Source organism: Sus scrofa, chromosome 6 (assembly GCF_054392235.1).
Source record: "Sus scrofa isolate SSC_HxYL_T2T_F1_AM1 chromosome 6, Sscrofa_HxYL_maternal_Yorkshire_Landrace_v2.0, whole genome shotgun sequence".
Lineage (NCBI taxonomy): Eukaryota > Metazoa > Chordata > Mammalia > Artiodactyla > Suidae > Sus > Sus scrofa.
In genome coordinates, this window is record NC_139388.1 from 94,569,122 (window position 1) to 94,581,841 (window position 12,720).

At 50.4% G+C, this 12,720-nt stretch overlaps 1 protein-coding gene across 14 annotated transcripts in view; it reads right to left on the reverse strand.

Annotated features, from left to right (window-relative positions):
- CSMD2 (CUB and Sushi multiple domains 2) overlaps positions 1-12,720 on the reverse strand; it is a 646,878-nt gene that overhangs the window by 324,178 nt on the left and 309,980 nt on the right. For all 14 annotated transcript variants that reach the window (XM_084963760.1, XM_084963751.1, XM_084963750.1 and 11 more), the window contains one exon: positions 284-361. In XM_084963760.1, the coding sequence (XP_084819886.1) occupies positions 284-361 (78 nt within the window). The remainder of the gene's footprint in view (positions 1-283; positions 362-12,720) is intronic.

Here is a 12,720-nt window from a genome sequence, read left to right on the forward strand (position 1 = left end):
AAAGAAAGAAAGCAATGTAGCAGTAATGACTCCCTGGACTGCAGTTAGAATGGGAAGGGCAGGAGAAAGAAGAGGCAGGAGGGGGATGCGGGACGAACACGAGGGGACAGAGGGCTGGCCCTGGGGCTGCTCACTGGCCACATGGTCAGTATGCCCGCCGCAGACCCCGGGCGGAGGGAAGTGGGGCTGAGGGGGAATCAGGGCAGCGTCATCTGGCTTCCCCGCGGTCACAGCGCCGGCGGGTCTGACCTCGAGCGAGAGGGCCGGCGGGGCGGACACTTACACACAGACGTCTTCTGGTTGTTATCTTTGCTGGGCATCAGCTTCACACCTCGAGACTTCAACTCGATTTGCTTCTTGACTAGAAAGAATGGGAGAGAAAAATCGGTTTAAGTCATTTTTCTGGGACTGGAAGATAGGTCCTTCCAGAATGATCCCTCTCCTGGCTTGGGATTTTCCAAGGGGGGAGAGGGGGAAGGGGGTCAAAGCCAGAAGCCCCACGGGGCAGGGATATACCAAGGGTAGCACTCAAGTGCAGCAGGATCTCAGACAGGGAGAAAGAGCTGCTATCACGGCTGACTTCCTGGAGGAGGCAGCCAAGGTGATCTTCCTGCAAACACGTGGTGAGCATTCACATTCGAAGCTCTGCAGCCTGCCCTCGGCAGTCTGGCTCCCCTCAGGTCCAGTCCTGCTCAATTTTGGGACCAGCCCCGGCCAAGTGTGTTACACTGGCTTACCCCTGGCCCCAAGCTGTTACGCTCCCTGTATCCACAATAGCTGCAATGTGACTGTAGCCCTTCCCATGAAAGAGCTGGAGCTTATTTCCCTGCCCCTTGACTTTGGGTTTGGTCGTTAGACTTTTGGAGGCCTTGACATGTCCCAAGACTTGAAAAGCGACTGCCGGATTAGGCTTGCCCACTTGAACATCTGCCATTGTTGGCAGAAGACAGGGCTGGTCCTAGGAGGATGAGAACGTGTGGAACAGAGCACCAGCAGAGCCTGGCCCCACACCAGCCCACCTTGTGGGCACGGGCAGCTGAGTCCAGGAGGCCCCTGAGGGATGGTGCCTGGTGCAGGTGGTGGCCTGATGGATTGAACTGGGTTTAGATCCCAACACCAAGTCCAGTCCCAAGCTCATCAGGACTGTGCCAAATGGCACACAAAGGCCCAGACCTTCCAATTCCAAAGGCCATTCCTCTGCTCCATCAACCTCCTTTGGGTCTCAGTACCCCTGTGCCGCAATGCATCCTGCTGGCTGCCAAGGGCTCCATCGTGCCTCTGGTTTTCTGGCTTGATTTATGTGTCCAACCCCAGACCCCCTGGCCCTGTTCTAATGGATACCAGCAGCAGTAACCACTGTGACCAGCACTGCCTACGTGCCAGGCCCTGGGCTGAAGGTCTTACAACTTCTTCACTTAAATCAGCAGCACTGACCCCTCTCTTTCTCTCACACCCACACATCATCTATCAGCACATCTTTCCCCAGTGCGGTTTCCACGCCTATCTCCCTGGTCCAAATCTCCGAGGCGTCTCCCCACCTTGTGGCTATGGCCTTCCATCTGCCACACTCGCCCCCATCTAACCTGTTCTCAACACGAGAGCCAGGGGGATCCTGTTAAAACATAAGTCAGACCAAATTACATATCTGTCAAAACTCTTCAGGGACAACCCAACTCTCCTACAATAAAAGCCAGAATCTTTAAAAGTGCCTGCCAGACTGGCTGCCCTCTCTGGGACCTCTCTCACCCTATCTCTGACCTCAATCACTCTTCTCCAGCCACGTGGGCCCCCTTGATATGCCAACAATGCACCAGGCATGCCGGTTCCCTGGAATATCTGCCCCGGATATCTTCATGACTCCCTCCCTTTTTTTCCTTGAAACTTTTGTGGGGACACCACTACCTCCTGGAAGCCTTCTCGGATGGTGCCACTAAATACTCTCCCTAGCTGGCTCTAGGCCATACCACATGCTATACAGGCTCTCCCTATGCCTCCCTACTTTAACGTTCTAGCACACATATCATTTCCTTAGTGATTTTTGTCATCCTACATGGCAATGTAAACTTCACAAAGGCAGGGATCTTGGTCTGCTGTGTTCACTGCTGTATCCTCAATGTCTAGTCCACAGTGATATGGCCCAGTGCCTGGATCAATAATCATTTCATTTGGTCCTTATAAGTTAGACAACCTTGACCTGTGGGTTTTTTTTTTTTTTTCTTCCAATTTCTTCATCTTTATTTTATTTTTTAATTAAATTATAGTTGATTTACCATATTGTGCCAAACCCTGCTGTACAGCAAAGTGACCCTGTCATACACACACACACACACACAAATATATATATACATATATATATATATATATACATCCTTTTTCTCATATTCTCTTCCATCATGTCCGATCCTAAGAGACTGGGTATAGTTCCCTGTGCTATACAGCAGGACCTCATTGCCTATCCATTCTAAATGTAAGAGTTGGCATCGACTAACCCCAAACTCACAGTCCACCCCCTTGATAGATGATAAAACTGAGGTTCACAGTGGTTTCTATGATTTACTGTAGGACATAGAGCCAGGAGGCAGCTGTGCTCTTGGCTGGACCTCAGCATCTTCTCCTGTGACTTGCCCCCAAAGTAATCCCAAGGACTTGGTCCACCTTCAGCATCTGCCCCCCAGGCCCCAGCTCAGCCCTTGAAAATTCAGGGATTCACTCTGCACTTGAGATAACACGTCAATCCCAGAACCAAAGCCCAGGGGGATCAGGTGTGCAAAGGGGGCCATCTCCCAGGACCCCTCACCCCCGGCCCCTCCCTGTACTGCCTGTAACCAAAAGCTTCCCAAGGGTCTAAGCTGAATGCCTGATAAAATTCAGTTACTAGCACAGAGTCCCCACTTCCCGACATGCATTCAAATCCCCTTTATAAATTGTGCATTACTCTCCATGTGTATCCAGCAGGAAAATTTCCAATGAACACTAACGTGGACCCATTATCAAACAGAGGGTATTAGCAGGGAAACATACATTATTCAAGCCTAGCTAATAACGGTGCAGCAGGGGAAAAAAAACTTCCTCTGATTCAACATCCCTGAGAGAACAGGAGTGGTACCAGCACCATGAGGGCATTCGAGCTCTTCTCCCTGATGGCCCAGCCCTGGGCAGGGGTGAGGAGAGGGCGCACTAAGACCCAGCGCAGCCCACTGGGGCGGGTCTGCGGAGATGGCTCAGGGCCTCCGGCTAAGGGGAAGGAGGGGAGTCAGAACCTGGCCAACCCCTTGTTTCAGATTCTAGCATCCACTGGAGGAGGGGGTGAGGCAGGGAGCCAGTGCCCAGGGATGTGCTCCAGGGGCAAAGGCTGCTTGGGTTTTCCCTGTAGCTGCTGAAGGGGGACCATGAGATGCAGGTCAACATTAGGGGGTGGCTCACAACAAGCCTCCTCCGCTCTTCTCAAGGCTCCTGCCCCTCCCCAGCTCCAGCGGCCAGAAGGAATCCTTCTAACATCCACGTCCATCCTTTCTACTCGCTCCTCTCCAAGAAGGACCGTGTCACCTGGTGGGTCAGCACCTGACAGTCCCGGGATGACGTCACTGCGCCTCCCAAAGGGAACTAGCTCCGTTCTTCCTCTTCTGCATCCTGCTATTTACCGCAGGATGGCGTTTGTTAAGGTGATGAGAGGAATGGGTGAGAAGGAAGTCGAAGAGCTGGAGGGGGCGCCTTAACTTGCGTACAAACTTTGGGACTGTTTGCCCCTCCGAGCCAGGTCTGAGAGGCTGTGTCACCCACGCCGTTGGTGAGCCCCACACATTAGCTCGGAAGATACAGAGCTTCCTCACACTGACACACTCTCTCAAAAAAAAAAAAAAAAAAAAAATCTGGCCAGGCCCACTTCATCACCAGACCTGATGACGGGCTAGAGGGGTGCCCACTGGCACGATCTATATCAATAAGGATCTTAGCATCCAGAAAATACCTCCACAGGCTGGGCTGCAGTTTGGGGGCAATTCCAGGGCAGGGGTCACACCCTGAATTACAGACAGAGGTTAACAGTCTGACCAAGTGCATGGTGAGTGACCTTGGAGAGTGGAGCACCATGGGAAATCAGCCTTGAAATGAGTCCAGAGAAGAACTAACTGGACAGACTGGGCAGACCTGCATGAGAAGGGTCAGAGAACAAGGGCGCTTCTCGCTCCAGACGGGTCTCCACAGGGTGCCACTGACAGCCAATCAGAAAGGAAGGGCAAACCGGCAAGGTCCTGGCGAATCTCTGGGGTGATTTTGTTCTTCTTTGTACATTCATTCATGGAGCGCCCACTAGCGTGGCACCGATGATAGACATCGAAGCACTGGTCTCTTACGAGGATTCGGTAGCCATAGCTGCCAGGAGGAGATAGAGTGGAGCTGGCGCCGGCTCTTCGGTCTCCCTACACTTGAACGCACATCCCTGATGCACAGAGGCACACTACACATCCATGCACGCATGCACATCCGTGTCTACAAGCAGCGCCCCCACAAGAATGCATTTGCACCTCTGGGTGTGCATGGCTAAAACACTCACATGCAAATATAACTCACTTATCCACGTGCCTGCACTGTATGGGAACAAAGTCAGGACTCCCCAGAGAAGAGTGAGGGCTTTAACTGGCTGATGGAAATCTTAGTAGGTACATTCATCTCCTCTGAATGATAATGACTACAGGAGACTGCCAGGCTGCTCCATTCATCCTTTATATTCTGGTTAATTACAAGACATTTCCCCGCTGTTGTAAAGGTTAGCGGGACACATGGTACACATTTAGCGAGAAGAATCTGGCAATACAAATGCCTCTCTAGGCTGCAGCGTCAGTTACTAGGCTGAGCTAGCGGGAGACAAGAACCTGTTAGTGGAGAAGATGGGAGAGGGAGGCTTAACCTGTCTCCTCATCTCCAGGGACCAGGAAATGGATGGAACTACAGTTTCTTCTCATCCCAGTGGATCCAGACAGCCCTCCATGACAGTAAGTCCTTGCACCCAGCTTCATCACCCACCACCTGGCTGTCCTGCTGGCTGGACCATCCCTTCACCTCCCCCTGCACCCACACCAAATCCAGTCCATTCAACCTGAGAAGGTTTCGCCGGCCTGTATCCTTCTTTCAATGTTCTAAGCCGCCACCCCTGCCCTAAACTCATTCTTTTTTGCCTGGTTTTTGTTCAGTGATTTACCTCTCTAGCCCATCCTTTAAAAACGTTGCAGATGGTGCTCTTTTAAAAACCGAAGTCTGATCTCTCCTTTGCAAACTTGGGTGTGCCTCCTGAACTCTGTCCCACCCCCTTGTCACTGAAGTCCTGCCTGGCTTCCTGGCCACCAGCCCTGTAGAAATGCTTTCAATACTCACTCTCCTTTGCTAGACACAGCCAGCATCAAGCTCACTGGCTCCTCATCTCACTGAGATTTTTTTTTTTGCCAAAGATGTAAAATTCAGTACAGGTGCCTAAGATCTAATGCTTCAAGACCTTCTAGCAGGTGAGGAAGCCCTTGCTATGGAGAAGTGCATTGTGGAGGACAGTGACTACAGAACAGATGTGGGGACCCCTCAAAGTCACAAAAGATGAGATAGCTGTTGCTAGGTCCACGGACTTAAAGGATAAATATAAAATGATCACACCAGGCTTGATCGGGATGCTGCTAACACACAGAGGGAGAAGCTGGGGTAGCACCACCACTGTTGCCACACTGGCACACTTGATTATCACAGAAAGTGTCAAGAAAATTTGCAAAGATGTTAATCCGGCGGGAATCAGGAAAGGTGCGATGCTGCACGTTGATGCTGTAACGGCTGAACTCAGGAAGCAGCCCAAACCTGGCACAGACCCTGAAGAGACTGCTCCGTTTGCCACGGTCTCCACAGAGGGATCAGCAACATCGTGTCTGACATAATCACAAGGGTCCCAAAGTTGTGCTTATGGTGCAGGACAGGAGAACACTGAGTGGCAAGTTAGGAATTGAAGGCGCAGAAATTGACTCTAAGGTGACCTATCTCCCTCCTTGACTAACACAGCAAAAGTTCAGAAACGGGAATTCGAGCAGACTGATGGTTTCCAGCGTCCAGTCCATTGTACCTACTCTTGAAACTGCCAATCCCCAGAGCCAAGTCTTTGGTTATAATGGCTGAAGATGCTCTCAGCACACTCATTTGGAAGAGGATGAAAGTTGGCTTTTGAGGGTCTAGCAGTCCAAGCTCCAAATTTTGGTGTTACAGAATGAACCTGACAAAGCCACTGCCACCGTGGGTGTGATATTTGAGAAAGGGACCCGGACCCTCAATCTATGTCCTGCTTTACCACCTAGGAAAAGTTGGAGAGGTCACTGCCACCAAGGGTGAGGCCACATTCTTGCAAGGAAAAGGTGACAATATTCAAATTGAGAAACATATTTAAGAAATCACCGAGCAGTGAGAAGGTTACTATCCATGACCATGAAAAAGAAAACCTAAATGAGTATCTGGCAAAACTTCAGAGAGAATAACTGTGCTGAAGATTGCTGGGACAAGCGACGTGGAAGAAGATGAAAAGAAATAGTCCCAGACGCTCTGAATGCCACCAGAGCTGCTGGTAGCAAAGCCCTCACCTGGGTGCTTCATTCACTTTGGTGCATCCCGGGCTTAGATTTACGGCTCCAGCTAAACGAACAGCCAAAAATTGGTACAGAAATACTTCAAAGAGCACTCAGAACTCAGGCAATGACCGCAGCTAAGAATGCAGGTGTTGAAGGATAACTGGTCGTTGAGAAATTTTTGCAAAGTTTCTCGGAAGCTCTTATGCGCCACGCTGGGTGAATCTTCAAATATGGTGGGAAAAAGAATCATCAACCCAACTCAGGTTGTAAGCAGAGCTCTGTTGGAAGCTGCCGATTAACCACAGCAAAAGTTGCTGTGCCACTGGAGTTCCTCAGGGAGAGAAGGACCTTGGCATGGCAGATGGGGCAGCGTCAGGGGTGGCATGTTCTAATTCCTAGACTGGTGCTCAGCTATGAGTAATAGACTGTGCAGCCGTCTTCAAAGCACAGCTTCCCAGCAGTCAGCTGGAGAAAATGACTGGAAGAAGGATGCTTCAGGAAATCACTGTGGCCATTGGCCACTGCCTTTGCACTGCTCTCCTCTCTTCTTGGAACATCTGTTCTCCTCTGTTCTGTGTGGCTACCTCTTGTTGGAAGGCCTCACTCAAAGGGAAGCCCCTCACCCCCTGTGATCATCGGCCATGGGGGACATTTAAGAAAGGCTCTTTTCACTGTCATTCCTGGTAGGTGTAAAAAGAAAAAGAAGAACAAAACACCAACCAGCCGACCAACCAAGAAAGCAACGAACACTCTGAGAAGGACTGGATATATTCATCTGGAGACAGTGGGATTGATTATACAGACTCAGTGGTCTTCCAGAGCTGTTAGGAACCTTACAGAACCTCAAGCCCTGGATGGCCAAATACTTGAGGTATAGGAACCTATTTTAACCCACTTAGGTAAATGCTTGCACAAAACAGGTCAAAAAGGGATTGCTTTGGTTGAAGTTCGGTGGAAACCCAGAATCCCACCTGTTCGGCTCCTAGCAAAATAGCTGCTGGGAGAACCCCCTGGCCTCCAAGGAACCCACTTTTTGTTTTTTTAGGGCCGCACCTGCGGCGGATGTAAGTTCCCAGTCTAGGCGTCGAATTTAAGCTACAGCTGCTGGCCTACACCACAGCCACAGCAATGCTGGATCCAAGCCGCGTCTGCGACCCATGCCACAGCTTGCAGCAATGCCAGGTCCTTAACCCACCGAGAGAGGCCAGGGATCCAACCCGCATCCTCACAGACACTATGTCCATTTCTTAACCTGCTGAGCCACAACGGGAACTCCTCCAAGGAACCCACTTTGAAAGCCCATTCTTTTGGCCCCCCTCCTCTCATGTCACACCCATGATGTTACACACATGCTGAGATGCTACACACACAGGGAGATGCTACACACATGGGGAGGATCAGGCCTTCAAAGGGCATCAGTGGCCTCAGGCTCTGCGTTGTCTCAAGACTTTTACAGCTTTAGCTCTAGCCCAGACCCTTTCCTCTGAGCGACAGATGGACAGACCGAATAGTCACCTTAGTCTCCCAACTCCTGATATTCCAACACAACCCCAGAATCAACATGACCCAAGCAAAATCCATCCCTCTGCCTCTGCTAGAAATCACCCTGGTTAATAGTTCCTTTTTTCTTTCTCTCTGACCCCCCTTCTTTCTTTCTCTTTCTTTTTACTCTTTCAAGCTAGAAACCTAAGAGTCCCCTGACTCTTTCATCTCCTTTCCTCCATCCCCTCTCACTCCCAAATCTGAGTCCCGAGTCTAGCGTGCTTTGCCCCGGAAAGGTCTCTTCTGGTCTGTCTCTTCCTCTCCATCGCCACTGCTTGTGCCTAAACTCTGGATCCTTGTCATCTTCTAGTTCTCCAAAACTCTCAACTCTCTTCCACTATTTTCACCCTAGAGCAGCCCAAAGATCTTTGTAAAATGAAAACAGGATCACATCTCCCTCTTGTTAAAACCCCTGATCACCTCTCATCGCCATGGGAACAAGCCCAGCTTTTCCGCAGCTTTTTAAGATGAGAACCCTGCCTCACTTTCAGGTCTCACAACTCGCTACCTCTCTTTGCTCGCTGTTGCTTTTGACTGTGAACTTGGCTCTAGGTCTGCAGTTGTTTTCTGCAAAAGGTCTGGGAATAAATATACTGGGCTGTGGCCCATCTATCTCAGTTGCAAACTACTCAACTCTGGCCAACTTTGGAAGCACTAAAGCACCCAAAGGCAATGTGTCTAGGAATGAGCGTAGCTGGCTTCCAATAAACCTTTATTTTTGGACACTGAAATTTCAATTTCATGTAATTTCTATGTGTCATGAAATTGTCTCCTTGTATTTTTTTTTCTTCTACTGTTTAAAATTGTAAAACCTATTTTTAGCTCAAGGACCATACAGAAACAGACAGAGGGCTGGGTCTGGCCTGCAGGCCGTGTGCAGACCTGGGCTCCACACATACTGAGTTACCTGTGGTTCCTGACTTAGCACTTTGACGTTATCTTGCCTTAACCTGGAATGCTTTTTCCCATGGTCCAGCTGGCATCTTTTTGAGACCCACACTGGAGTCACTCCCCCCATCGCCTGCCTTTTGGGGCTTTCCTTAGTGCCTCTAGCAAAACGAAGTGCTCCTTTATCTCCAGTCCTAGAACCCTACCTCAGACCTCAGTGCTAACTCTTCTCACATGGCACAGAAATTCTAGACATGTGTCTGTTCTTCTCTTTAACCTGTTCTCCTTGAGAGCGGAGACTGGCTTGGTCCTGTTCATCTTTCTGTGCTATCAAGGGATAGTGTCACATGAAACACTCTTGTTAAATGAACTACAACTGGCTACCTTCCAACAGCCCGCTCCAGGCGATCAAGCCTAGAACTCAGACCCTCTGATAGTGCATGGTATTAGCTAAAACTGTGTGTGGCCATGGGCAGCCCTAAATTCAGCTTGGACTGAGACAAGCCTGGAACGTGCCTTATGGTAGGTTAGTGAGATTTATTTTATTTTAATTGTGTTTCTTTTATTTTTTGTTTCTCTGGGACAACACACCCATCGATACAGTCAGGAGTTGGTAATTACTGGCCCTGGAACGTGCTACATCCCTTGAGACTCTAATGCCAGAAAGCTGAGCATGACGGGGGACACGGATCCCACGCTGATGAGCCCCTGGTTCATTCTGCAAACTTCTCTGCCCTGCTCTGTGCCCCTGGAGCCGGACCTCTGTAGACAGCTAGAGAACAAGGGGGCCCACTGGTCAAACTGGTCAGCCTGCCAGTACAGAGCAGACCAGGGCAAGGCCTCTGAACCCTTGTTCCTGGTTTCCTGCTGGCTTGGCAGATGGAAGGCATGGGAGTAAGGGAGGGAGAAGGGCAAGATCTGGTTGCTGATTCCCAGGCTCCTCCTCTTGCACTGGATGCTGTTTCCCAGGCCCTTCCTCCAGCACTGGTCACAGATTCCTGGGGCCCCTTCCTCCTGCACTGGTCACAGATTCCCAGGCCCCTCCTCCTGCACTGGTTGCTGATTTCCAGGCCCTTCCAACTGCACTGGTTGCTGATTCCCAGACTCCTCCTCCTGCACTGGTCGCAGGTTCCTGGGGCCCTTTCCTCTGCTCTGTAGGTTGGCAGTGGTCAGCCTCCTCAGCTCTGCCGGGCAGCTCTACCTCAATGGCTCCAGCTCCTGATACTCCCTCCCCTGGCCCTTTCCCTAGTGTGGTGCTGCCGTTTCACTGCTGTTTGGTTCCTAGGGAATCTCATCATCCCTCTGGGTCCCTTTCATCTTACCTCTGTAATTGGACCTTCCACTAAACCTTCTTCACTGAAAGCCGTGCAGTAAGGATGCACCTGCCTCCTGCTAGAGCCCTGACAGAAACCTAACTCTGCCACTGTTTTGGACTGAATTGCAAGCAGCAAAACTTAGAAAGGTCTTTAAGGCTTCCAGAGTTGTCCACTCCTTTAGAGCAACAGTTCTCAACTGGGGGTGATTTTGCACTCAGGGGACATCTGGCAAGGTCTGGAGACTCCTTGGATGTCATGACTCTGTATGTGTCTGTGTGTGCGTGCAGGGGTGCGTGAGTGTGCACAGGGGGTCTGCTGGCCTCTAGCATCCAGTGGGTAGAGGCCAGGGATGCTGCTAAGGGTCGCTCAAGACCCAGCACTGGCTCCCACGACAGAATCATCCAGGCCGTGATGGCAATAGCGCAGAGGCTGAGAAACCCTGCTTGAGGACGTTACCAGTTGAGTTTTTAATGATTATTGTAGACCCTTGTGCTATGAAACCTCAGTCTTGAAAACCCTTGTCCCCAGGGGAGAATCATGTGTTGACACAATCTGCACATACCACCGTGTATCAGGATGCCAGATCCAGATCAACACAGCTGGGGTTCAAACTCGGGCTCTGACCCTCTATCTATGAGACCTGTGCCAGCTACGCACCCTCTCGGCCACTCTCTTCCTTGTCTGTTAACCAGGGCTGAGAGTAACGCCTATTTACTCAGTTGCTGTTAGGACTGAATGAAGAACTAAACGCCAAAGTCTTGACACTCAGCGAGCCCTCCGCAAACGCTGCCCCACACGAATGTGCAAATCCTGTTCTGGGCTACGTGGAGGGAGGCAGAGAGAGGGTAGAAAAGGGCCTGCTCTTGAGACGGTCATAAGGAAAACAGTTTTTCAGATCATGGGTTGTTCCCTGCTATCGTCTTGGACAGAAGCTGATTGAGAGGTTGTCACGAACATGAAAAATTGGAAACGAAATTTTCAGGGTGCACCACCCTCACTGAGGGTAAATAACCCTTGGTGACATTTTCTTTTTAGTTCTACAGATATATCTCTGTGTCCTGGGCTGTGATGGAAAGTGTGTGTTTTTATGGTGGGGTGAAATTAACAAAACAAAGTTTAAAAGCTACCAGTCAAATAGGAAAAGCGAGGCACACAGAGTACCAGGGGCGAAGGCCCTGTGATTTTGCAAAAAAAACTCACATGGGTCTGTGAATAGATTTGAACTTCACCACCCACAGGCTGAGTGACCTGTGCGTGTTGGGTGAGTTGGGTTAGACTCTCGGAGCCTCAGCTTCCTTGAATGAAAGATGGGAATTAAAAACCCACTGCAGGAGTTCAGGTCATGGCTCAGAGAAAATGAATCTGACTGGCATCCATGAGGTTGCAGGTTTGATCCCCTGGCCTCACTCAGTGGGTTAAGGATCCCATATTGCCGTGAGCTGTGGTGTAGGTCGCAGACACACCTCAGATCCTGTGTTGCTGTGGCTGTGGTGTAGCCTAGGAACCTCCATATGCTGCAGGTGCGGCCCTAAGAAGACAAAAATTTTAAAAATTAAAATAAGCTGCACCGTGGGGAGGATCAAATGGGGCAACACGTGTACAGGGCCTGCTGCACAGTAGGTGTGCAGTGGATGTGTGCTCCTGACCTTGTGGAAACTGCCTGGTCTGGGTTCTTGCTGCCTGCAGTCTGGCATCAAAGCTTATCCTATGACTGTGACAAATGGGGCCCCAGAAACTTGAACTTTTAGAAGCACCTAGCACCTTTTAAGCAGATGAAACAATAGCATTCATCTCTGCTTTTCTCTTTTAGAAAACACAACAGAAAGATCCAGACAGGAGCTTTACTCCCACAAAGGCCCAACTTTGGAGGCAGAAAAATGTCTACAGGAAAGTTTTCAGAGCTAGGCTTTGTGAAGCCCATCAGACTCAGCTGGTTTTCTGTTTATTTTTAAAAATATTTCCAGGGAGTCCTGCTACTAAAGACTAAGGAAAGGAGGCTGTTCCTAAAAGTTTTAGATTTTAAAAGTAACGCTGCTGCTTCCAGTACGGCTTTTATTTGGGTTTCCAGCCTGAGAGCCCAGCCCCAGGGACCTCTGCTTGGCCACAGCCACCTCCGGGGTGAGGTGTGCTCGCAGTCCCAGCCTGAGCCTCACAGCCTCCCGGGTGAGGCAGCGGGGCCGAGCTGCCAGGATCTCCTCCACTGGGTATCCATGCTCCTTTCTGACACACGGCCGTGAGGCAGGGATCACAGCTTCCTCTTCCATCAAGCCAGTGTCCTGTGCCGGATTTTCCGGACTCTCTCACTCCGCAACACAGATCGCGCCTCTCTTATTCCCCAGGGGGCCTCATAGCAGGGCCTTCTACTTAGTAGGTGGGCAATGCCA